General features: G+C 40.8%; 1 protein-coding gene across 4 annotated transcripts in view; it reads left to right on the top strand.

Annotated features, from left to right (window-relative positions):
• Positions 1 to 4,373: 4,373 nt before the first annotated feature.
• LOC122556816 (lateral signaling target protein 2 homolog) overlaps positions 4,374 to 26,154 on the top strand; it is a 59,333-nt gene continuing 37,552 nt past the window's right edge. Inside the window, exons 1-4 of one of the 4 annotated variants that reach the window (XM_087995541.1) lie at positions 4,374 to 4,929; positions 5,476 to 5,561; positions 23,552 to 23,692; positions 25,507 to 25,613. In XM_087995541.1, coding sequence (XP_087851667.1) covers positions 25,536 to 25,613 — 78 coding nt within the window. In that variant the 5' untranslated portion in view covers positions 4,374 to 4,929; positions 5,476 to 5,561; positions 23,552 to 23,692; positions 25,507 to 25,535. Of the gene's footprint in view, positions 4,930 to 5,475; positions 5,562 to 17,077; positions 17,146 to 23,547; positions 23,693 to 25,506; positions 25,614 to 26,154 lie in introns of all 4 variants that reach the window. The other 3 variants (XM_087995539.1, XM_087995540.1, XM_087995542.1) reach the window with 3 other exon arrangements.

The following is a 26,154-nucleotide window of genomic DNA, read 5'->3' as shown; positions in this document are numbered from 1 at the left end:
ACAAACTATTTGTAATGGCAGAGCATTCGAAAAATCATGGGATACAAATGGAAGGTTGAAGTAAGAAGGGAATTCACATTATTTTTATCAGATGGGCCTGGAATGGTTACCAAGGAAACTATTCAAGTGTTCAAGTTACAGTAAAATAATAATTGTTTATGAAGAATGGTTTCATAACTTTATTGTATCCAATATATGGAAGAGAAATTACCCATGCAGCTAAGTGGAATTGGTTTGTCAAAATGCTAGTTGGTGAAATTAGCTTATTGATGGACCTAAATACTATCTTCTGGCATATAGTTAAGAATATTGTACTGATAGTCCTTCACTGCCTCCATTGGTCTTCATTTTAAGCCCTGTTTAATTAGAGTAATAATTAGAGGTAATTATGTATTTTCAACATATTTGATTATTGAAGAAATGCCCTTCGGTATCAGGTTAATGCCAGAAATTAGTTTCAATTTAACCTTATCACTACCTAATACAGTATTACCCCTGTATAGAAGTACAAAATTGTGTACAAATATGATAATGTGTTAGATTTGGAATATGTTTGCCAGCCGGTTGCCATAATTAGCATATGAATGCACAAAATAATTTCTCATGGAGACTTTGCAAATTAATAAAAGAGGTCTGAAGCATAAATTAACTGATTAATAAAATGTGACTGGCTTCTCCCCTCTCGTTAACTGATAGGCCCTGCTCAACTACCACCACCACTTTCTAATATGTATTAATGTGAATTTATGTTGATTCCTAATCATCTAATTTTATCTTGATTGATTGATTTGTCAGCTTTCCAATTTATGATTTCACTTGCAAAATTTGTTACATGAACTAATTAGGTTTTCTGTTAAAGTTTGTTTGTCTTTGTTCTGGTGTTGACCTTTTTTTTATACTGTTCTCTCTGTGTAGGCTGTTTCTGTGCTGGTTCTGTCATGTTCTTGTTCTGCTCATTCCATGTTCTCTGCTCTTTTTATCAGAATTGGGTTTCTGGATTTTCACTTGAACTACATCTTTCCTCTCTGCCTGTCATCATTTATGTATTCCCCACTTACTATTCCTTGGTTTACTTCAAATGTGAACATTTAAATGAGCTCATTGGCAAGGTTTTTCAACAGTAACTGTATAACAAACATTCACAATTTAGAGTTGAGGATACTTAGATCAGTAAAGATCTCAGTGAATGGTGGAGCAGACTCGATAGGCAAATGGCTTACTTTTATTCCATCATCTTGGGTCTTTATTCATTGACTTTTTCATTTCTATACTTAATTTTTAGTGTAATATGTTCTATTTGGTTAATATTTACATTCCTGTACATTTTGTGCTTTACTTTTATGCTAGTAGTTAATAGAAATCAAAGTTTGATAAATGTTCGACACATGCTGGAGCCGTACTGTCTGTAATTGACAATGAGGTGAATACCAGTGTCATATCAATAGACTGTCGTGCCATAAAGCATGATGAGAAATCATTACATTTTTAAAAGTCCACTACTTTATTATTTATTTTAAAATGGACTCTTGCTGGATTAAAATGGGTGCTATTAACCACAGAATGTATGTGTTGACAAATCTCTAGAAATGTCCAGAACAAAGCTACTCATCTCTCTGGAATCTCATGCTTCCCATTGCATGAATAGAAATAGACCCCACACAACACAGCAACAAGTGTGCATGTAGTTCTTTTGTTTTTACTAGGAGAAAGTGAGGACTGCAGATGCTGGAGATCAGAGCTGAAAATGTGTTGCAGGAAAAATGCAGCAGGTCAGGCAGCATCCAAGGAGAAGGGCTTATGCCCGAAACGTCGATTCTCCTGCTCCTTAGATGCTGCCTGACCTGCTGCGCTTTTCCAGCAACACATTTTTCAGCTCTTGTTTTTACTAGCCTAGGTTTCTGAATTGCCTCAGCCTCTCGGTTGCTGGAACAGGTTGCTATTACACTCTGCAGACCAAAAGTTAACACTCTTTGAAAACCTTTAAGGATCTATCTCTCAATTTTCATCTGAATTTTCACAATCCATATCCAAACTTTCAACAGTGAGAAGGTGCACAACATTCACATTCATTTCAATGATTGTAATTGAATTGCTGGCTTTGGTATACAGATAAGTGTAGTCTCCCTCGAGTTTTGCTGACAACATTATGACTCATTGGTCCTAATGTTAAGTCTAACTGCCAGGAAAAAAAACCTACCTCTAAGGCTTAATTCTCATAGAAGGATTTATTAAATTTATCTAGTTCCAAAAATTGTTGCCCTTCAAGATCATTATTTTCTCCCCATCACGATGCTTTAATTCTTGATCATTTGTTTTGGTTATTTTGATAAATTGCCAACATTGTTTTAGACTTAGTAACCATGATCATTTAAATATTATGGGGATTAGGGAGATATATACATTTTTATTACATATTTTAACAACAACTTGCATGAAATTTCTGATGTGACCGGGCTGTTGCAGGAAGAGAGGCAAGGACAGAAATTTGATAACTTGCTTGGTGTTTGGTATAGCCTTGCCAGATCTAATGATGGATGGACAAACCATTTGTATATCAGGTTACGCTGCAGTCAGGATTCGTCAAAATTCACTTGGTGTTGCGGGAATAGAGGGACTATGGTAACAATGTAACAGGAAGTGAAGGAAATGCTAGATGTTACGGCAGGTTGACAGGAGGAAAGAAACAGATTTGTGACAGCACAGAAGGAAGCCAATTGGTTTATTACATCCATACTGAACCAGATAGTCCCACTCACCCACTCCTTCTACACTGGCCTAAATTTTTGGCATAGTTTACCCATACAATGGGAATGCTGCACTGGTGGAGATGCTGTCCAGCACATGAAATGTTAAACTAAAGCTTCATGTTTCACAACAGGGTAACTATGATTCAAAGGTACTTCATTACTTGTAAATTGCATTGGAACATTCTTAAAACCAATATAGATGATGTAATCACGTTCCTTAGAATCTCACCTTGACTTACAACAATTGCCATCCTAAAGAATCAAGAAAATAGGAGAGAAAATGTGAAAGAAGCTGGCCTAAGTATGGTATAATTAGCACATGACTGGAAGTAGCAGTAGGGATTTGAGAAGTTAGTCCTATTCAATCCATTAAAGGGATGAGACACTGGGGTGAGTCAGTGAATTCAACAGAATGAATGGAGAACCATACAGCAACATTTCAAATAGAATCCTGGGCAAGATAGGCCAGAGCAAGAACAGGTCACGCCTATCTCAGCAAACAGAGAGAAAGCCCCAGCCAATGAGCAGAACAGACATTAGAATTAGTTAGCCCTGCACACAATCCGGTCTCCAAATAAAAACACAATGCTGGAGGTGCAGAAGTCAGTGGAGAAATAGACTTTATCTGAGAAAAAGTGGTTTAGTGTTCAAGACCCAACAAAGCAGAGAATATGAAAAACTGGTAGAGAATTTAAATACAATCTTGAAGTTCAGCTAATTAGGGACAGACACAGAAAGCTGCATCAGGTTACCTTCATATTTGAAGTGACTGAGTAGCAGAGGAGAGTCATGTTTATGTCATCCAGCAGGATGATATGGTCCTGATGGGAAAGGAATCCTGGAACCCAGGAAGTTACATTTCAGCAGAGCTCCAGCTGTTCAAAAACGCATAGAAAAGAGAACAGAATGAGCAGCATTGGAATATTTCCATCTGTTTCTAGACACATTTTGGTTTCTTCATTGCCATTTAAAATAAGAATGTCATCAAAAGAGATGTAACAGAAGTGACCCTTCTAAAGGCACATAAGCAATATACTGCAAAAAAAACGTAATCCCCTCTTACCTATGGATTCTAGTCCTTCATTAAGCCTGCTTGGACCAAGCAATGTTTGTGTCAGATGTTTAAATCTCATTATTAATAAGTTGCTAGTCACATCTGCTTTGGACAACTTAGGTAAAGCAGTGGATAGAGGACAATCTGACTATCAGTGCTGCCTTGAGAAGCTCAACAAAGCCAGGTTCTCAGCCTCTAAAACAGAGGGCTATGATCTGGGGGTCTTCCTGCTGCCTACAAGCAGGTTGTCAGCCTCTGAAACACAGGGCTATGCTGCTGGGGTCACGGGTTCAGGGAAGCACAGCTTTCTCTGGAAACATTATTTCACAGAATCCGGGGCTCACCTTGCCTTCTCATTTGAAAATGCAGCTAATCACTGCCTAAATACGAGCGATAGAATGGTACCCCGTGCGTTTATCAAAGCACTCGTTCTGCCGTCTCACCTGCGCTCTTTGGGCAAGAATAAGGCTTGGGGCGGGGCTTACCTGACCACGTCAGCACGTAAATTATGATTAAGGTAGGTAAATGCGTCAGGTGGGTGGACAGTACACAGCGAAGGCGGAAGGGACTGAGGGCTAAGCTGACTATGCCAGAGCCCAGGGGTAGGAGAGAGATGGACTGAAAGGTCAGCTTCGACACAAGGGGCTTTCTCAGTGGCTAACAGCAGCCTGAGATTTGCAGTGTCCGATAGGAAAAACATGTCTCACCAGGTTAACAACTTCTAACCCACTCAAACAACAGTGAGGAACAACTGTCAGCCTGCTCAAGGAAGAGTGAAGACTTGTTCCATCTACTCGTGTGTGTCGATAGGAGAGAGAGAGAGCTCACTGCTTGCCTTGTGAAAGGGACAAGTTACGAGTGTGCTACAACAACCAGCCTACCCAAGCGAAGTGAGTTGCCAGGTAGTGAAACAGCTGGAAACTTGGTGAAGCAAGAGAAGACCAAGAGATAATTCAATGGAGGTGATGGACAAATGTTACCATGCTTGAAAAACTGAAGCAAATTGGAGGGAACAGAAATCTGGGCTGTCGATCCAGCTGCTTGAAGTGTTCGTTTTGAATGCACACTAACTCGGAGCAATTGAACATGCTGCCTGCTGCAGTAAGGAAATGGCTGCACAAACCTAAAGTAAGAGTATTCAGTAGTATATATTTTGCACTCAATCGTCCCACCTTGGCATTCCATTCATCTCAGCGATAGTTTTAAAAACTTATTTCTAATTTTTTTCAGACCTTCCTTTTGTTATCATTTTTCTCTTTTTTTTCAAAACTCTCATTTTGAATTCTACTCTGCAAATTAGTAGTCTATTAAAGTGGTGAGTGGTCTTACCTTTTATCCAGTGCCTACTGAGGAATTTAATGTTATTTTCTTCACACAACAACATCTCCATAATTTCTATAGCACACGCCAGTAAGTGTGTCAGAGCAGCCACAGATTATTGGTTCTCTCTCTCTGATTCTTATCTGCTTCCTTTTTCTGCTGTTGGAAAGCACCTAGACTGTTTTCAGTATGTTGACTGCTTCATTAATAATGGATTCAAACTCTTACATGCTGCATCACCTTCAAAAATTATACATTTGGCAAATGTAAGTTTTGAGAGGTTTGAAGTCAATTAATTGTTATTTGAAATCTGCACAAGTTACAATTTGCAAAATTGCACTCCTATTTTTGCAGAAATAATCTCATTTGGGAGCAGGCAACCAGTCAAAAGGAAATTTAATTTTTTACAATGACTTCACTAGAACCATCCAAGATATCAGGTAGTTTCAAACAAATTAATATTTGCATCTGTCTCTTTAATTACTTCAGTTGCCTACCTGATACAAAAAGAAATCATGGTGTGTTGTGAATTAATCTCACATTCATTGTCCCAATCTTAACTTGACTGTAATTTCACTTCACTTGAACTCTCAGATTAAATCATTCAGCATATATCTTTGTTCTAAGTTTTGCATGGTGATGAGCTTTAGGGAAAATTTGTCTAATTTGTAATCTTTCTGTTTGGTGAATTTAGTTCATTTAAGTTAGAGACATGTGCAAGATTTGCTTAGTGTGTTCAGCTGCTGTCTTTTGTTGACTGCAATGTAACATATATGTAATGAGTTGTTTCCATTTAACTAAAAACTCTTTTTCTCCTCCTGTTGCAATATTGCTTGATAGAGTTTCACAAGGAACAATTGGCTCTCAATATCTTCACTCAATAAACTTTCCAAGTGTGAGTCAAGATGAGAGTCCCCAGGGTACCTGACTATTGGGAGTTTGGAGGTGTGGGTGTGGTTGGGTCCTTCAACTAAACCCAAACCTGCTTTGCCCCACATTTTAGTTATCTTGACATCAGCCTGTTCGGAAATGTTATGACACAAGTGGGACTTGAACCTCGGCCTTCTGGTTCAGACCTAGGAACTTGCCCCACATCTAGACTGATGCCATTTGAGAGCATATCTTACTGGGATGCTAAAACTAATTTAGAGTGCATTTTAAAAAGCTCTTGTGGTGCAGTGCTAGTGTTCCCACATCTGGGCTCAAACCTGTGTTCAAATCTCACCTGCATAGGTGTGTCATCACATGACTGTGATTACAAAACCTAAATGGTGGACAGGTTGCATTCCAATTCTGTCCAGGTGACATTTCAATAGGATTGTGCAATTGGACCAAGAACAATCTACCAATATATCTCATTCTTCACACCGATTGAGATAAAGTAAAATTTAATTTTGTTCTAATTCTTAAGCTTTTATCATTATAACTTGTTCAATTACCTAAAAGTAAGACTTACTAGTCATGTTTACGAATCACCAGATGTAGTAATCAAACAATGCTGTGTTTAGACTTGTTTTAATGCTTCACCCATGTCAGCATTTAACATCTAATCACACTACAGTTTCTGTGAATTATTGCACAAAAAATCAGATTTCAAATCCATTACTTTAAAGGTGACTATTAAGTGGTTTTCCCTCTTTCTAAAGATGCTGTCAGACCTGAGTATTTGGTTTTTATGATTTTTGAATGTTTACAAATAGTATTTTTACATTTGATTTTATAATGGTTCTGTAAACATTAAGATCCTTCTGGGTACAGCATTATTGCTATATTTAACAAAAAAATGGTGCTACTTCTATTCATGCTGGAACATAACAAGCTAGGCAGTTTCAAGAGGTAGAGAAGTCAACATTTTGGGTGTAACCCTTTAGGACTGGAGTGGTGTGGGGGAAGCTGCAGATAAAGGAGGTGGTGGGATTAGGGTGGTGAGGTGGGGATAGGTGAAGACAGGTGGAAGGTATGATCTGGTTGGTCAATGGGATGGATGAATCTGGTCGGTGGCAGGGAGCAGTGTAAGGGAGGGGGAGAGGACCATATTCCTATTCCAGAAATAGATTGAATCTTTAAATCAACTAACTCATTATTGGCCAAGCAGTGGAGGTCACCCTATTCTTCCCAACAATGTGCTACCATTGCAAACCATTTAAAAAAGGACCCTGTTGTTGCATTTTCATTTTCCATGTCGGGTATTCTGGTGATCATTTTGTATTAGATTGTTTTCTCATTTGAAAAGTGAGTTTTTGTCTCTTGGCTTTCACTGATCAGAAACCAGGCTGTGAATGTCTCTAAATAATTCTAAATAAAGACAGAAGATTTTTCTTGGGCTGACTATCAAGGCAGGTCACAGATAAACCCGATTCTAACGGAAGCAGTGGTTTTAACAATTCCTGGTGTCTATGGATATGTGTATGCTTCACGACAGAAGCCCAGAAAAAAATTGGAGGATTGTTGAATGTAGGTTGATAGGTGTGAATCGCTACCCCAACCAGTGTTCTGACATTGCCCCCGACCAAGTGCTAAAGTAGCATTCCAGCATGGTAACATATGCATCTTGAACCATAAAACAGGTTAGTGCTAACATTAAGGTTGGCTATCTCTGAAACTTATAGTAAAGCCGGAGGGAAAAATAGAGTACTGTTCATCAAGATAAGTTGTGTGATTGGAATAACATAGAACATTATAGCGCAGTACAGGCCCTTTGGCCCTCGATGGTTTCACACGTCGGTGTAACAATCTGAAGCTCATCTAACCTACACTATTCCATTATCATCCAAATGTTTATCCAATGCCCTTAAATGCCCTTAAAGTTGGGCAGTCTGCTACTGTTGCAGGCAGTGCTTTCCATGCCCCTACCACTCTGAGTAAAGAAACTACTTCTGACGTCTGCCCTATAACTATTACCCCTCAATTTAAAGCTATGTCCCCTCATGCTAGCCATCACCAGTATGAGGACAGAGTCGAAGGGGAATTTGAAGAGGAGATGAACCATTTTAAAAGTAAGGGATCATTGAGCATTTAAAGTATGGTTAATTTTTAAGTATCTTGGCAATTTGAGGGATGAGCAGGAAGGAGCAGTTACACTGTCATTGGTATGACAGTAAAAGATGTCTGGGAAAGGGATTCAGTAGGAATTTCCACAGAGTGTTCAACATAGGTGTAAAAGGATTGGAATAGCCAATAGCCAAGTGATTTTCCACAGCAGGATTCTTTAAAGGAAGTGACAAGTTCTTTACGGTAAGAAGCAGTTCAACTAGGCAAACCAGTCCAGATGAGATTAGCAATTGGTTAGGCCACTATCAAAAGCAGAAGTAGAAGGCTGCCCAGCTGGCTGGGGATGGAGGATTAGAGCAACAGTATAATCAAAGTGAAGAAGAGCCGAACGGATCCAGCAAAAGAGAGGATCAGGAAAGTGGTCAATGTCAACCAGCTAATAGATCATGAGTTGCTTAGGACACATCCTTAATTCTGAAAACATGCGGGGAGCTTGAAGAACGTAACAGATGGTATTAGTTTGCTAATACTCTGTGTATTCTCGGTTAATAATTATAGAGTCTGCAAAGTAGATAATTTGATGGTTACCTGTCTCTTAATGTGATGAGTTCTGAATCACTTTCTTGAAGATGAAATGATTGTACAGGTCTCAACAATATTGCAGTCAATATGTGGTAGTTTAACTAATCCTGTTACCAGTTAGAGCAAAAATTCTTGAAAGACCTTTGGGTAGATTCTCAACTTGTCACTAGGGGTGTGAATACAAATTTAGCATTGGCCAATGAAAACTGTGGTTGAAGTACAATGAAAGCCAGTTTGTTCATTTTTCATTGTCAGTACATGTCTGAAAGGATGGAGATCCCAAATTGCCGCAAGTGATAAATTCTGTTAGCGATTAGTCAGAAGAACATGTCAATTGATTGTACACTTTTTTTTCCTCTGTTTAATAAAATTTTATTTCATGAGATGTTTGGGTATTCTCACCACTTAACCATTTTGTATCGCAAAGTTAAAACTGTCACATGATTTTAAACTCCTTTCCTTATTTACAAACCTACAAATTAGGCCCGGGAGTATGACATCTATCCCTCTATCCAGCTTCTCCATTCAAGAAGATCTTTGTGGATCTGATTCTGGTCTCAGTTCCTGCTTGTCCCCAGAACCCTTGATTCCGCTGTCCAATCCAAACATTATCCACCTCCACTTTGAATATGTTCCATGACCTAAATGCCCCTATTTACTGGAGAAGAGAATTCCACAGACTAACAACTCACCGAAAGAAGACCTTTCTCGTCTCTGTCTTAAAAGGAAGACTTGATAAACTGCGTCCCCCATAAATCTTGTCTTCCTTACAAGAACTATCAAACCCCTCAGAATATTTGTTTTTCTCATATTACTTCAAACTTTCATGAAATAAGCACATCATCCCTGGAATGAATTGAGTGAAACTTCTCTGGGAAGATGCTGGGATGGTGGGGAGGGATGTGGAGGTGGAGGGGGTGGGGGCGGAAGCAGTGTGTGTGTTCTGCCTTTGATTGCATGTCTTCTTTGTGCTGCTTTCAATGCATTAATTTGGGATGTTATTTTGAATACAGTGTATATTAATGAATTCAAACCTCTCCAAATGAAGTGGGGAGAAATAACTTTCTTAAAATAGCAATTCTATCGGAGTTTGCATCTACCTTGTTTCACCAAAAATATTGTTAATCAACATTTGCAGAGACAACACATTAGCTTTTCTATCGATTATGTTATCTGGATGTATGGTGTCACTAGCAATTTATTACTAACCCTAGTTGCCCTGTAGAAAGTGGTGGTGGGGCCTTCTCTGAATCCATTGCAATCCATTGACCTAGGTTTGAATCTAATCCAGATGGATTTATTAGTACCTTGTGCAAAATTAGTTTGGGTCATTCAAACTGAACAAGTAAGATTGTCATGCTGAAAAAGCGCAGCAGGTCCGGCTGCATCCAAGGAGCAGGAGAGTCGATGTTTCAGGCATAAGCTCTTCTTCAGGAATGAGGGCTTCCTCCAGCATCTGTTGTCCTCACTTTAGCCTAAAATAATCAGACTGAATACTGCAAGACCTTTTTTCCAATGGGCATTGAATTGTAAATCTTGATCAAATGTTAGGAAACCAGATTGCAGTAAGAAGAGGTAAGAAACCATACTGGAACAGTGAAGGAGCCCTTCCTTACATTAGATTAGATTACTTACGTTAGATTACTTAGTGTGGAAACAGGCCCTTCGGCCCAACAAGTACACACCGACCCGCCGAAGCGCAACCCACCCAGACCCATTCCCCTACATTTACCCCATCACGTAACACTACGGGCAATTTAGCGTGGCCAGTTCACCTAACCTGCACATCTTTGGACTGTGGGAGGAAACTGGAGCACCCGGAGGAAACCCACACAGACACTGGGAGAAATTGCAAACTCCACACAGTCAGTCGCCCGAGGCGGGAATTGAACCCGGGTCTCTGGTGCTGTGAGACAGCAGTGCTAACCACTGTGCCACCGTGCTGCCCTTGCCATCCTTATTGGTCAACTGACCTGGAGAGTTTATATATGTTGGAGTAGTTGGATGAAGTTCCATTTCCAAAGTTTGTCAAGTGTCAATTTGGGCATAGCATTTTGTTTTGCTGCACATTGCTCTTGAAGAAGGAGTTAGTTGTTGCCTCGGTGCATTTGATAAGGTTCCCCATGGTTAGCTCATTCAGAAGGTCAGGAGGAATGGGATGCAGGGGAACTTAGCTGTCTGGATACAGAATTGGCTGGCCAACAGCAGACAACGAGTGGTAGTAGAAGGAAAATATTCTGCCTGGAAGTCTGTGGTGAGTGGTGTTCCACAGGGCTCTGTCCTTGGGCCTCTACTGTTTGTAATTTTTATTAATGACTTGGATGAGGGGATTGAAGGATGGGTCAGCAAGTTTGCAGATGACACAAAGGTTGGAGGTGTCATTGACAGTATAGATGGCTGTTGTAGGCTGCAGCAGGACATTGACAGGATGCAGAGATGGGTTGAGAGGTGGCAGATAGAGTTCAACCTGGATAAATGTGAGGTGATGCATTTTGGAAGGTCGAATTTCAAAGCTGAGTACAGGATTAAGGATAGGAATCTTGGCAGTGTGGAGGAACAGAGGGATCTTGGTGTGCAGGTACATAGACCCCTTAAAATGGCCACTCAAGTGGACAGGGTTGTTAAGAAAGCATATGGTGTTTTGGCTTTCATTAACAGGGGGATTGAGTTTGAGTCGTGAGATCTTGTTGTAGCTCTATAAAACTTTGGTTAGACCGTACTTGGAATACTGCGTCTAGTTCTGGTTGCCCTATTATAAGAAAGATGTGGATGCTTTGGAGAGGGTTCAGAGGAGGTTTACCAGGATGCTGCCTGGACTGGAGGGCTTATCTTGTGAAGAGAGGTTGACTGAGCTTGGACTTTTTTCATTGGAGAAAAGGAGGAGGAGAGGGGACCTAATTGAGGTATACAAGATAATGAGAGGCATAGATAGAGTCGATAGCCAGAGACTACTTCCCAGGGCGGAAATGGCTAACACAAGGGGTCATAGTTTTAAGCTGGTTGGAGCAAAGTATAGAGGGGATGTCAGAGGCGGGTTCTTTACACCGAGTTGTGAGAGCATGGAATGCGTTGCCAGCAGCAGTTGTGGAAGCAAGGTCATTGGGGACATTTAAGAGACTGCTAGACATGCATATGGTCACAGAAATTTGAGGGTGCATACATGAGGATCAATGGTCGGCACAACATCATGGGCTGAAGGGCCTATTCTGTGCTGTACTGTTCTATGTTCTATAAGAAATTGAGTATGTTATTAACATTGTCAGAATGTAGAAATCTGCTTAAAATCTAACTATGGCTCTGAGCTTGTGTATGGACTGGTGGTTATAGCAAGGAAAGTGACTACAAAAGCAAAATTCTGTAGATGCTGAAAATGTAGAATAAAACAAACTATCAGGTCTGACAACATCTACGTAGACCTGAAAGGGAAATGTTGTCTTTTTTACACGCCTGCTTGGAAAATTGTTTGACACACTATTAGGAAGGGTGAATTTTCTCCAAGTATGTGACAGTTTCTCATTTTCCAAGAGTGTCAAGTTCTGATGACTGCCATCTCTGTATCTTCTCTGAAGTCTTTCAACAAAATAGTCAGTCAACCAGTATACAGCACAAGCACTGAGGACTGACACCTTTGTCATGAAGTGAGGAGAGGTTGGAAGATACTTTATCTTTTAAATGAATAGGTTCTTAATTATTAAGGATGCAGAACTCTATCATCTTTTATTTGCTAAAGCTATGGTGGTGCTTTCATTTTTAATTGTTTGACTGTATTTACAGATTCCTGCATTAAGAGGAAGTTGAAATTTTCAACAGGGTGTAAGTGTTTTAAGGGTGTTAAACAGGTTATTATAGTACGTCTGTGTTACGTCAGATAATACACCAGCGCAGAAATGTTCATAGTGTTATGTAATCGTATTTAACATGATGCAGATTTCCCTTTTGAGAAAAGAGCAGAGTGTTTAGAACTCTCTGATCACTTTGAGAAGATAGTGTTTGCCACTAGACAATAAAATAGATCTTTAGTCATTGTTGAATAAATATCCCTGGACAACTTTTCACATTCTTAAATTGTTAATCTCCCTGTTTGACATAGCACACTGGAAACCCTCTAAAGCACTGAGGGAATTTGTTGTGGCATATAATTCTTGTTGTTTAGAAATTTTTCCAATCTGAGTTTCCAAGTCCTACTTTTTAAAACCTGTGGAAAACAGGCCAGAACTTTTGTGTTTCACTGGCTATCAGCACAAATCTACATTTAGACTGTGAACCAGGAAGCTTTCTCCAGTGATCATGTATTGCGCACTCAGATTTGGTTAATCTGTAGCGTTCATTGTGAAGTTGATTGCAGCAAATCAAAACATCCTTTTATTGTTCACTTCCAGCCGTGGACATGGCAAGTCCTGAATCTCAGTTGTACAACTGATTGATAACAGACTAATGTGGAGATAGTTCTCGGTCTATTGCTCTCGCCCTCCCACCCTCTGGTATTAGTAAAGTCATGGTTACAGATTTAGGATTTTTTTTTTTTTTTTTTTTGCAAGTTGAAAGCTCCAGGTGTGAATAAAGATTTTTAGTAACTTGCGAAAAGGAGAACCAATAACTGATGATCCTCTCAAAGATAGTAAGTGGAGCTGCTGAATGAATTGATTAAAGGAAAATATGGGACTTTTTTTTCAAAAGACTGTTAGACAATGAAAATAACACTTTTAAAGCCCTGCAAATAACCAAAACGCTGAAAGGCTCATCCAAGGGTGTTTGCTGCTACAAATGTACAAATAGGGTGAATGTATTGGCTCCTGCAGTGACTGGTCCAGCTTGTGGTATACAAGGTTTAATTAAACAGTTTGCTCCTTCAGCTGGGACTTGTGTTCCAACAAAAGTTTTTAACATCAGTGTTCCTTCTCCCTTCCCAAAATATTGAAAAGCTGGTTTCCCTAGCCACTGTTGCTCCTTGCTGTAAAGAAGTGGAGCATGCAAGTGTTAAATTAGGAGAATGAATAGACCAGGGGACTCCAGAATCCAAGAGAAAAATGTGACATTGACTGAAGCTTTTATTAAATACAGGCTACAGTGAGAGATTACAGCAGAAATGAGAAGCAGAGCTCAAAGATTGAGTCGAGGGGAAGCCCAGATTAAAATGGAGCACAATTATTTTGCAAAGCCACCTCCTAATCACAGTTGAATTGGAGATTGCACTAAGCAGTGAGTGTATCAAGCCTGGTTACTTGATTACATGTTTTAGTTTTAAAATAGATCTGGTCTATTCTTTTCCATCACTAAAAGGTAAAGTTCTAAATTGGAGAAAGGCCAATTTTGACGGTATTAGGCAAGAACTTTCAAAAGCTGATTGGGGGCAGATGTTCGCAGGTAAAGCGACAGCTGGAAAATGGGAAGCCTTCAGAAATGAGATGATGAGAATCCAGAGAAAGTATATTCCCGTTAGGGTGAAAGGAAAGGCTGGTAGGTATAGGGAATGCTGGACGACTAAAGAAATTGAGGGTTTTCTTAAGAAAAAGAAGGGAGCATATAAAAGGTATAGACGGGAAAAATCAGGTGAATTTTTAGAGTATAAAGGCAATAGGAGTATATTTAAGAGGGAAATTGGGAGAGCAAAAAGGGGACATGAGATAGCTTTGGCAAATAGGATTAAGGAGAATCCAAAGAGTTTTTACAAATGCATTAAGGACAAAAAGGTAATGAGGGAGAGAATAGGATCCCTTCGAAGATCAGCAAGGCAGCCTTTGTGTGGAGCTGCAGGAGATGGGGTGGATACTAAATGAGTATTTCGCATCAGTATGTACTCTGGAAAAGGACATGGGAGATATAGAATGTAGGGGAATAGATGGGGACATCTTGAAAAATGTCCACATTACAGAGGAGGAAGTGCTGGATGTCTTGAAATGCATAAAAGTGGATAAATCCCAGGACCTGATCAGGTGTAGAAAACAGAGGGTGGTGGTGGAGGGTTGTTTTTCAGACTGGAGGCCTGTGACCAGTGGAGTGCCGCAAGGATCGGTGCTGGGTACTCTATTTTTCATCATTAATATAAATGATTTTGATGCAAGCATAAGACGTACAATTAGTAAGTTAGCAGAAGACCCCAAAATTGGAGGTGTAGTGGGCAATGAAGAAGGTTACCTTGGATTACAATGGGATCTTGATCAGATGTGCCAATGGGCTGAGAAGTGGCAGAGGAGTTTAATTTAGATAAATATGAGGTGCTGCATTTTGGGAAAGCAAATCTTAGCAGGACTTAATAGTAAGGTTCAAGGGAGTATTGCTGAACAAAGAGACCTTGGTGTGCAGGTTCATAGCTCCTTGAAAGTGAAGTTGTGGGTAGATAGGATAGTGAAGATGGCATTTGGTATGCTTTCCTTTATTGGTCAGTATTGAGTACAGGAGTTGGGAGGTCATGATGCACAGGACATTGGTTAGGCCACTGTTGGAATATTGCATGCATTTTTGGTCTCCTTCCTGTCAGAAGGATGTTGTGAAGCTTGAAAGGGTTCAGAAAAGATTTACAAGGATGTCACCAGGGTTGAGGAATTGAGCTACAGGGAGAGGCTGAACAGGCTGGGGCTAATTTCCCTGGAGCGTCGGAGGCTGAGGGGTGACCTTATAGAGGTTTACAAAATCCTCCCTTAGGGACATGGATAAGATAAATAGACAAAGTCTTTTCCCTGGGATGGGGAGTCCAGAACAATAGAGCATAGGTTTAGGGTGAGAGGGGGAAGATATAAAAGAGACCTAAGGGGCAACATTTTCATGCAGATGGTGGTACGTGTATGGAATGAGCTGCCAGAGGAAGTGGTAGAGGCTGGTACAGTTGCAACATTTAAAAGGCATCTGAATGGGTATATGAATAGGGAGGGATAAGCGCTGGGTGCGAGCAGATGGGACTAGATTGGGTTGGGATATCTGGTCAGCATGGACGAGTTGGACCGAAGGGTCTGTTTCCCTGCTATACATCTCTGACTATGACTATGACTCTGTAGAAGGGGTGGATGAGGTCATTCTCAGAAATTGAATGGGCAAGTGTTGCATCTGAGTTGCCGTAGTGGAGTCATAGCTCCCCAATGGTTTGGAGAATAGTGAATTGTGCTTGGCAATCCCTTTTATATCGGAGTGAGGGGAAAGTTGATCTTGCAAACACAATGGCTGATAGATTGGGGCAAACAAGGAGGGTCCTCCCTTTGTAAAAGTTGAAAATTGTGATATAGACATAGTACCTTGAAGGGTCATGTCAATCCCTGGGAGTGAACAAGAGTTGAAGAATAAGTGGAGTATGTATGTGTGGGAACAGTGATTGATATCATGAGGTTTAGGAAGGACAAGATACAAAATAGATCATGAAGTGACTGGAAACTAAGCAAATGGAATTCTTCAGAGCTGAAATCATACTGCGGTAAATGTATTACCAAAGGCAGTCTGGGAACAGACTGAGGATTTTTTAGATTAGATTAGATCCCCTACAGTGGGGAACAGGCCATTCAGCCCAACAAGTCCACACTGACCCTCCGAAGAGTAATCCTCCAGACTCATTCCAATACATTTATCCCAAACGAATGCTCCTAACACTATGGGCAACTTAGCAAATCCAATTCACCTGACCTACATATCTTTGGATTGTGGGAGGAAACTCACGCAGACACCAGGAGAATATCTATGTGGAATTTGCACAGTCACCCAAGACCAGAATTGAACTCTGGTCCCTGGTGCTTTGAGGCAGCAGTGCCAACTGCTGAGCTGCCCTGAGGTGGGGGAGTCCAAAACTAGAGGGCACAGGTTTAAGGTGAGGAGGAGAAAGATATAAAAGGGAGCAAGGGGTAACTTTTTTTTCCACAGAGGGTGGTGTGTATATAGAATGAGCTGCCAGAGGAAGTGGTGGAGGCTGGTACAATTACAACATTTAAGAGGCATCTGGATGGGTATATTAATAGGAAAGGTCTAGAGGGATATGGGCCAAATGCTGGCAAATATCTGGTCAGCATGGACAAGTTGGACCAAAGGGTCTGTTTCCATGCTGTATATCTCTCAGACTCTATAATTAGAGCAAAGTATATATCACCAATGAAAAAACATGCCTACTTGTGGTTTCCATGTTTAGATTAATCTTTTGTCATGTTAGCTATCCGTCCACATTCATTTACTGAGGTCTTGTATGAAATCTGTTTGGTCCATGCTTTTAGTTAAAGCAGGTGTTGGCCTCTCAGTTCGATCTATGGAAATGCAAATGTAATTTTCAGTTTCTGATCAGTGACCAAGACAATATATATTTGCAGCTGTTTCTAATGTTTAGACTTCAAGCATTTAGCATTCATTTTCTTTATAATTATGTGTAATCTCCTCCCATTGGTCCTCATGCCCTTTGTTATTTTCTCAATAGGATTATGCTAACATCATTATTAGCACTTCTATTACACAATGGTCGTGAACTATTACGTTTTTGGAAATGTAAGTAAGGGAAAGGTGATGAGTTATTGTGAACTGTGTAGTATGTTTCTTAAATGATTGTTATCTGGGGCTCTTAGCCATTACATTGAACCAGTTTTGGTTTGAGTTGAAAATATAGCAATGTTTTCATAATGATACTTGAAACCAAGCAAGCTGTATTTTTTTTCAGTTTGATACAAACAGATGTTTCAATGTAATTTGGAAATGTTGATAGAACAAAGCTGTTTCCAAAAACACACATGCCAGTATATTTAGTACTCCTGCCTGTAGGTGGTGGTTCTTTACCTTTTTAAAAACTTGTTAAGAACTGTGAAATTGTTGTTGTTTCATGGATGTGTATATTTCAAGAGCAAGGAAGTAGGTGCCTCATTATTTAAGCATGTCTAAACTGCTGTCCTCTGAAGTTGCTCTCAGCACAGAGTCTGAGAGAATGGCATGGACATCCAGAGTCATGGTAGTTTGTGTTGTCACAGTTAGTGTGAGAGAGAACTTGTGCAACTCTGGCATTCTTCTAGGCATGTTTGATGCGGCTAGTTTGATGTAGATGACCTAAAGTGCACCAAACCAAATTTAAGCGCTGGCTTCCACGTGCACCAGTCAGCTACAGTGTTTTTGCTAGAAAGGTGGTGTGCAATGTAGAAGCCTGTAGGCCCCTCTTCAGAGTGTCCTTGTATTATTTATACTGACCATTTTGATGTTTGCATTGAGAACAAACATTATGGACCCATAGAGATGTACAGCACAGAAATAGACCATTCGGTCCGACTCATCCATGCCAACTAGATATCCTAACCTAATCTAGTCCCATTTGCCAGCACTTGGCCCATATCCCTCCAAACCCTTCCTATTCATATACCCATCCATTTGCTTTTTAAATGTTGTAGTTGTACCAGCCTCCACCACTTCCTCTGGCAGAGCATTCCATGCATATACCACCCTCTGCTTGAGAAAGTTGCCCCTTAGCTCCCATTTTAATCCTTTCCCCTCTTATCCTAAATCTATGCCTTCTAGTTCTGGACTCCCCACCCCAGGTGAAAAACTTTGTCTATTTATCCTATCCATGCCCCTCATGATTTTATAAACCTCGATAAGGTCACCCCTCAGCCTCTGATGCTCCAGGGAAAACCACGCCAGCCTATTCAACCTCTCCCTGTAGCTCAAATCCTCCAACCCTGGCAACATCCTTGTAATCTTTTCTGAACTCTTTCAAGGTTCACAACGACCTTCCGATAGGAAGGACACGAATTGCACACAATATTCCAAAAGTGGCCGAACCAATGTCCTGTACAGCCGCAACATGACCTCCCAACTCCTGTACTCAATACTCTGACCAATAAAGGAAAGCATACCAAATGCTGCCTTCACTATCCTATCTACCTGCGACTCCACTTTCAAGGAGCAATGAACCTGCACTCCAAGGTCTCTTTGTTCAGCAACACTCCCTAGGACCTTACCATTAAGTGTATAAGTCCTGCTAAGATTTGCTTTCCCAAAATGCAGCACCTCTCATTTATCTAAATTAAACTCCATTAAATTATATTAAAGTTGTGATCTTTTATTTCCAAAATTATCTAATCCAGTGTATAAAATGGATCATAGAATAATGTCATAGCATTGCCAAAAATGTATCTACCCAAGTTCAACAAAATGTTTGAATTAATATAACGCTCTTCATGCTTCAAGAAATCTCAAGCACTTGGCAACCACTGGCAAATGGGTGGGATAAAATCCCTAGTAGCATTAAGATGATTGAAAATCTGATCAGAAAGGTAATGGTCCCTCCAGTACTCAGTGGAGTTTCAGCATTGATTGATTGTGTACTGTAGTCATGGGAGTAAATCTGAACCCACAACCTCCAGACTCTCGAATGTGCGCCACCATTGAGCTCACTTGAAACATTGAGGATCTGGAAATAAGTTAAAACTGTTCTAGAAAGAAACTAGAAAATAAGATCAGTTTTGATTCTTTCAACATTTAAAATTAACTGCACTTGTTTTTTTTTCTCCAGGGAATCACTAAATAAAACAATCGATGTTTTAATCGATTTTTGTTAGAAAAATTTGATGGGAAATTTTATTCACACATTGAGAGTAAGGGATAAGGTATTTGAAGGAAGCTTCAATTATCTAAGATCTCGATCCATGTAATGTATAAACTCCAGTGCTGATTTATTTGCTTTCGTAAGATTGCCATCATGTTTCCTTAATTTGGTTAGTTTTGTTTCACCTGAGCATTAGTAATAAAGTACAAATTAACATCCTCTACTTTTCTATTTGCTGAAACAAACTTCTGAACAGGCGTGGTGTTTCACATTATAGATTCAGTTCCCACACAAGAAATGGCTTTTCAATTTTCAGTTTGCTTCCAAAGAAGAAATAATTGGATGGTAGTGAATAATGCACCTTTTTATAAAGAATGTAGAACATAGAACAGTTCAGCACAGTACAGGCTCTTCAGTCCTGGATGTTGTGCCAACCTTTTTGTCCTACTTTAAGATTAAACAAACCTACATGCCCTTCATTTTACTATCATCCATGGGCCTATCCAAGAGTCATTTAAATGTCCCTAATGTATCTGACTCTACTACCACCGCTGGCAGTGCACTCCACACACCCACCATTCTGAGTAAAGAACCTACTGCTGACATCTCCCCTAAACCTTCGTCCAATCACCTTTAAAATTATGCCCCTCGTGATCACCATTTTTGCCTTTGGAAAAACTCTCTGGCTATCTACTCTATCTGTGCTTCTCATCATCCTGTAGATTAGATTACTTACAGTGTGGAAACAGGCCCTTCAGCCCAACGAGTCCACACTGACCCGCCGAAGCGCAACCCACCCATACCCCTACATTTACCCCTTTAACCTAACACTACGGGCAATTTAGCATGGCCAATTCACCTGACCCGCACATTTTTGGATTGTGGGAGGAAACCGGAGCACCCGGAGGAAACCCACGCAGACACGGGGAGAACGTGCAAACTCCACACAGTCAGTCGCCTGAGTCGGGAATTGAACCCGGGTCTCTGGCGCTGTGAGGCAGCAGTGCTAACCACTGTGCCACCGTGCCGCCCACTTGTACACCTCTATCAAGTCACCTCTCATCCTTCACTCCAGTGAGAAAAGTCCTAGCTCTCTCAATCTTTTATTCATTAGACATACCCTCCAGTCCAGGCAACATCCTGGTAAATCTCCTCTGCACCCTCTCAAGCTTCCACATTCTTCCTAGAATGAGGTGACCAGAGCTGAATGCAATATTCCAAGTGTGGCCTAATCAGGACTTTATGTAGCTGCAGCATAACCTTGCGGCTCTTAAACTCAATCCTCCTGCTCATAAAAGCCAAGACACCATACCCCTTCTTCACAACCCTATCAACTTGGGTGGCAACTCTCTGGATGTGGCCCCCAAGACCCTGCTGTTCCTCCACACTGCCAAGAATCCTGCCTTTATCCCTGTATTCTGCATTCAAATTCAACCTGCCAAAATAAATCACTTAACATTTATCCAGGTTGAACTCCATCTGCCACGTCTCAGCATAGTTCTGCATCCTGTCCATGTCCTGTTGCAATTTATAACAGTTGTCCAAACTATCCAGAACTCCTCCAACTGTCATGTCATCAGCAAACTTACTAACCCACCGTTCCACTTCCTCATTCAAATCGCTCATAAAAGTCACATAGAGCAGAGGTCCCAGAACAGATCCCTGAGGAACACCACTGGTCATTGAGCTCTAGGATGAATACTTGCCATATATTACCATTCTGCCTTCTATGGGGCCAGCCAATTCTGTATCCAGCCAGCCAAATTTCCCTGTAGCCCATGCCACCTTACTTGTTGCATGACCCTACCATGGGGTACCTTATCAAACGCTTTGCTAAAATCCATATACATCACATCCACCACTCTAGTTGATGTGTTTTGTCACATTCTTAAAGAATTCAGTAAAGCTTGTGAGGCATGATGTGCCTCTCTCAAAGCCATGTTGACTATCTGTAATCAAACTACAAACGATCATACATCCTGTTTCTCAGAATCCTCTCTAATTTGCTCACCACCAATATAGAACTGACTGGTTTGTCATTCCCAGGATTATCCCTATTCCCTTTCTTGAACAAGGAATAACATTTGCCACCCTCCAATCATCTGGTACTGCTCCACTGGACAACGAGGATGCGAAGATCATCACTGAAGGCGCAGCAATCTCTTCCCTCACTTCCTGTAGTAACCTTGGGTACATCTCGTCTGGCCCAGGGGATTTATCTATCCACGTTTTTCAAAATTTACAGCATATCCTCCTTTTTAACATAAACCTGTTAAAGCATATTAGCCTGTTTCATGCTCTCCTCTCAAATGACAGCGTCCCTCTCTAGTGAATACTGAAGCAAAGTATTCATTAAGGACCTCTCCTACCACCTCCAACTTCAGGCACAAGTCCCCTCCACTACCTCTGATCAGCCCTACCCTCACTCTGGCCATCCTCTTGTTCCTCACATAAGTGGAGAATGCCTGAGGGTTTTCCTTAATTCTACCTGCTAAAGCTTTTTCATATCCCCTGCTAGCTAAGTCCATTCTTCATTTCCTTCCGGGCTCCCTTGTAACCATCTAGAGCCCTTTTTAGATCCTTGCCGCCTCAACCAAGCTTCTTTCTTTCTCTTGATTAGATGTTCTTCATCTCTTGTCATCCAAGTTTTGTTCATCCTACCATCCCATCCTTGTCTCAGTGGGACAAACCTATCCAGCACTCGCAAGTGCTCCCTTAACTACCTCCACGTTTTGTCCTGTGTTTTCCTGAACACCTGATCCCCAATTTAGGTGCCCAGTTCCTGCCTAATAGCATTGTAATTCCCCTTTCCCCAAATAACATACTTTGTGATACTGACTGCTCTTATCCCTCTCCATGACTATAGTAAAGGTAATATAATTGTGATCACTATCACAGAGATGCTCTCCCACCAAGAGATCTGACACCTGCCTGTTTGTTGCCAAGGACCGAGTCCAATATGGCCTCCCCTCTGGTAAGCCTACCCACATATTGAGTCAGGAATCCTTCCTGGACACACCTGACAAAATCTGCTCCATCCAAGCTATTTGCACTAAGCAGGTTCCAATCAATATTAGAGACGTTGAAGTCCTCCACAACAACAATCCTGTTGCTCCTGCACCTTTCCAAAATCTGCTCCTCCGTGTCTCTGTCTCTGTTGCTATTGGGGGGCCCTGTAGAAACCTCCCAATAAAGTGACTGCTCCTTTCCTGTTTCTGCCTTCCATCCATACAGACTCTGTAGACAAACCCTCCCTTTCTGCAGTCATGCTACTATCTGTGATTAGCAAAACTACTCCCCCACCTGCTCCCCCTATTCCTTTAGAAAAATCCAAACCCCAGAATATCCAACAACCGTTCCTGCTCCTGTGATATCCAAGTCTCCATAATGGCCACAACATCGTAGTTCCAAGTACTGATCCATGCTCTAAGATCATCAACCTTATTCCTGACACCTCTCACATTAAAATAGATACACTTCAACCCATCACACCAACTGCAACTTTCCCCATTAACTGTCTACCCTTCCTCACAGACTCTCTGCCCTGAGTAGCTTCCTATTCACCAGCTACCCCATCCTCTAATCCATTAGTCCAGTTCCCATTCCCCTGCCAAACTAGTTTAAACCCTCCTGAAGAGCTCTAGCAAACCTCCTACCCAGGATATTGGTGCCCCTCCAGTTCAGGTGCAACCCATTTTCCTTGTACAGGTCTCACCTTCCCCAGAAGGTATCCCAATGGTCCATATATCTGAAGGTCTCCCTTGTACACCAGCTCACTCTCTGCTCCTAGCCTCACTAGCCCATGGCACCGGTAGCAATCCTGAGATTACTACTCTGTTCGTCTTGCTTTCAACCTAATTCCCTGTATTCATATTTTTCAGGTCCTTATCCCTTTTTCTAGCTATGTCATTGGTACTGATGTGTACCACGACTTTTGGCTGCTCCCCCTCCCCCTTAAGAATTCTGCAGACTCAATCCGAGACGTCTCTGACGCTAGCAACCGGGAGGCAATGTACCATCCGGCAGTCTCATAAATGTAAATTAATAGCTTGGAATAAGATTAAGAGCTCTACTTAAACTTTAGATCAAGTTACGACTTTTCTGTTGGCTTGTTATTTGGAGTATGCATGTATGCAGATAATTCCCCAACTATTCCACTTTATTCACAACATTTAGCTCCACTGCAAGATGAATTCTGGGATGAGACTGTAATTATTGGTTGGTCACCGAAGAGTCCGGATCCTATTGCTATGAATCCGTGTTAAAGTTTACTTGTTTCTTCATGCGCTACAACAGGTTGTTGCGGTGAGATAATCTCGTTTCACCATTTCTCTGTTCTGACACTAATATTTTCCATATTTTCAGAGGTCCAACCCACATCCATTGGCTCAATTCTTCTATGCAGATAAGGAAGTAACCCAAGTGATGATGGAGCTGAATAACGTCAATCTTCACAATGACCCCCAACAGTATATGGTACAACTAAATAATCTTCGGGCTAGACAGGTCAGTGACTTAGATTCAGGCATCCATCCTGTGTGGTCGAGCTAATCCAAGTTTTATTTTGAACAATCTCTAGAAGCAAATGACATTGAATCTTAAACAGTTGCCATAGTGGGGGTTACATCGTCCGTTATGTTCAACAGTCTTTTAGTGTCGGCATTTTTGTTTTTTTGCAAAGAAATATTCTAAAGTAAATGTTTTCTAGAAGATAATGACACATTGCAAAAACAAACTACAGTTGGAGTGTTTCTAACACTTGGTACTATTTGCACATGCTTATTAGCCCAGTTTGGCAATTCATCATCAGTTACATTTTAACAATGTTTGGTCTTCATGCGTACTTCCCAGTCTATACCGTTTTATTTTTGTGACCATCTCATCAACTACATTTTCATTTTTATTATTTTATTGAAATGGAAATGACCTAAGTTTTTTGCAGGGTGCCATTTATTAATAAGGACTTAATGTAATTATAGAGCAGGCAGCCATTCAGATCACGTTGACTCTGTACAGCAACCTCATCATTCCTCTCAGAATAGAGTGCAATCAGTCAGTGCATAGAATCCCTACGGTGCAGATAGAGGCCATTCGGCGACTGAGTCTGCACTGACCCTCCAAAGAGCATCCCACCAAGGCCCAGCTCTCCACTCTATCCCTGTAACCCTGCATTTCCCATAGCTAACCCACTTAGTTTGCACGTCCCTGGACATAAGGGGCAATTTAGCGTGGCCAATCCACCTAACATCTTTGGACAGTGGGAGGAAATCGGAGCACTTGGAGGAAACCAATGCAGATGTGGGGGGAACATGCAGACTCCACACCGACAGTCACCTGAGGCTGGAATCAAACTCTGGTCCCTGTGTGTGTCCCAAAGAAAGTTCTTCAAAAAAAAATGTTGCAAATTGATATGTTGGGTGTGTTCTATGGGTCAGGTAGCATCTGAGAGCAGAATGATGGAAATATAGGCGAAACCTTTGCACAAACTTTCTTTTTCTCAAAGTACTCCCATGTGATAAACTGGAGATTTTTGTGCTGAATAAGAAGTATGAAAATAGTAGATTGACAACTGGACTAATCACAATAAACTTTGACTTACCATGGACTTGAAAATAGTTACCGAGTTATAGATTATTCAAGCTATTTGAAATCATTGACCTGGTGACATACTCATTTTTAAACTGGTAAATTTGCCATTGACAGGATTTTTACCTGCGTTTTCCTTTCAAAATCCCATGAACAACAAAGTGTCCTTTTGTGTCCCAAGGCTTCATTGAATTAACCTTGTGACTTCATTACAATATCATTCTGAATTTGATAGTTTTAATAACATTAGCCATGATGTATTACACTGGCATCATCACCTTACTTAAAGGGGTCTTGTGCTGGAAGAGGACTATAACATCACCTGCCAGAGATTTATTTGAGTATTAATTGGTAAATGTAAACTGCCCACTCTCAGCCTTCAATCTCACGTCAATATGTACTGTTTTCAGTTAAAAAGCCAATGCATTGAAAAGCAGAGGAGTATAATATATATTCTCAAATACCCACCAGAAAAGTCACCTCAAACATGTAATGGAGCTGCACCTCTTGCTCCTTGATTGCACACAATTGCAATGAGTGGTGCTCATTTCATTGTCACACAATTGAATGGTGCCCAACTAAATTCCATCTTGATGGAACAATACATGGGTATTGTTGTACATCAGTTTAGAATAATATATTTGTGATATAATAATCTTTTATCTTGGTGTCTTGTTTAATGCTAATTTGTCAAAAAATATAGAATGGATCTAATCCTTGAACTTCCTTTTCAGATCAATAAGGTCAGATTTTTGTTCCCAAGATGGGTAGCTTAAATCAGGCAGCTTCTGACTCCCATAGCTGCTCTTTCCCAAAGGACTGGGATGGAATTTTGGCAAAAGTAAGGCAAGTTCCCCAATGACAATTTTTTTTTTTTGTTTTGAGGCAGGGAATCCAATACCCTCAAATGTAGATTAGAGATGGGCAGGAGTGGCTGAGTGCCAAAGCAGGCTATTTAAAAGGCACACCTTTCTTCTCTCTGACTTTGACCCTGTTGTTTTGTTTAAATATGAGGCTCTCCATAACCTTCTCAACTTTCCTTTCTGCCCACAGTCTTTCCACGCCCCCCCCCCCCCCCCACCCCCCCACCCCCAAGCCAATCTATTGCTTCAATTGTGCCAGCCCATGCACCCCAACCCCCCACCTTTTGCCTTAGCAACACACCCAGCATCTGTCTTTGGCAAATTTCTAGACCCATGGTCAAACAAACCAAAATAAATTTCTTGCCATCACACTATAACAAAAACTTACGTTCATCAGAACCCATTCAAAATTTTAATAGTCCCTCAGCCGTTAGCCACTTATTGAAACAACAAGCCTGTATTTATAATCCCAGTTTAAAAACAGTTGATCATATAACAGCCTCTCTGATTTTGGCCCCA

The sequence above is a fragment of the Chiloscyllium plagiosum genome, unplaced genomic scaffold, assembly GCF_037043375.1.
Source record: "Chiloscyllium plagiosum isolate Xiang-an unplaced genomic scaffold, Cpla_swu_hap1 HiC_scaffold_16, whole genome shotgun sequence".
Classification (NCBI taxonomy): Eukaryota; Metazoa; Chordata; class Chondrichthyes; order Orectolobiformes; family Hemiscylliidae; genus Chiloscyllium; species Chiloscyllium plagiosum.
This window is presented reverse-complemented; position numbering and strand designations above follow the sequence as displayed.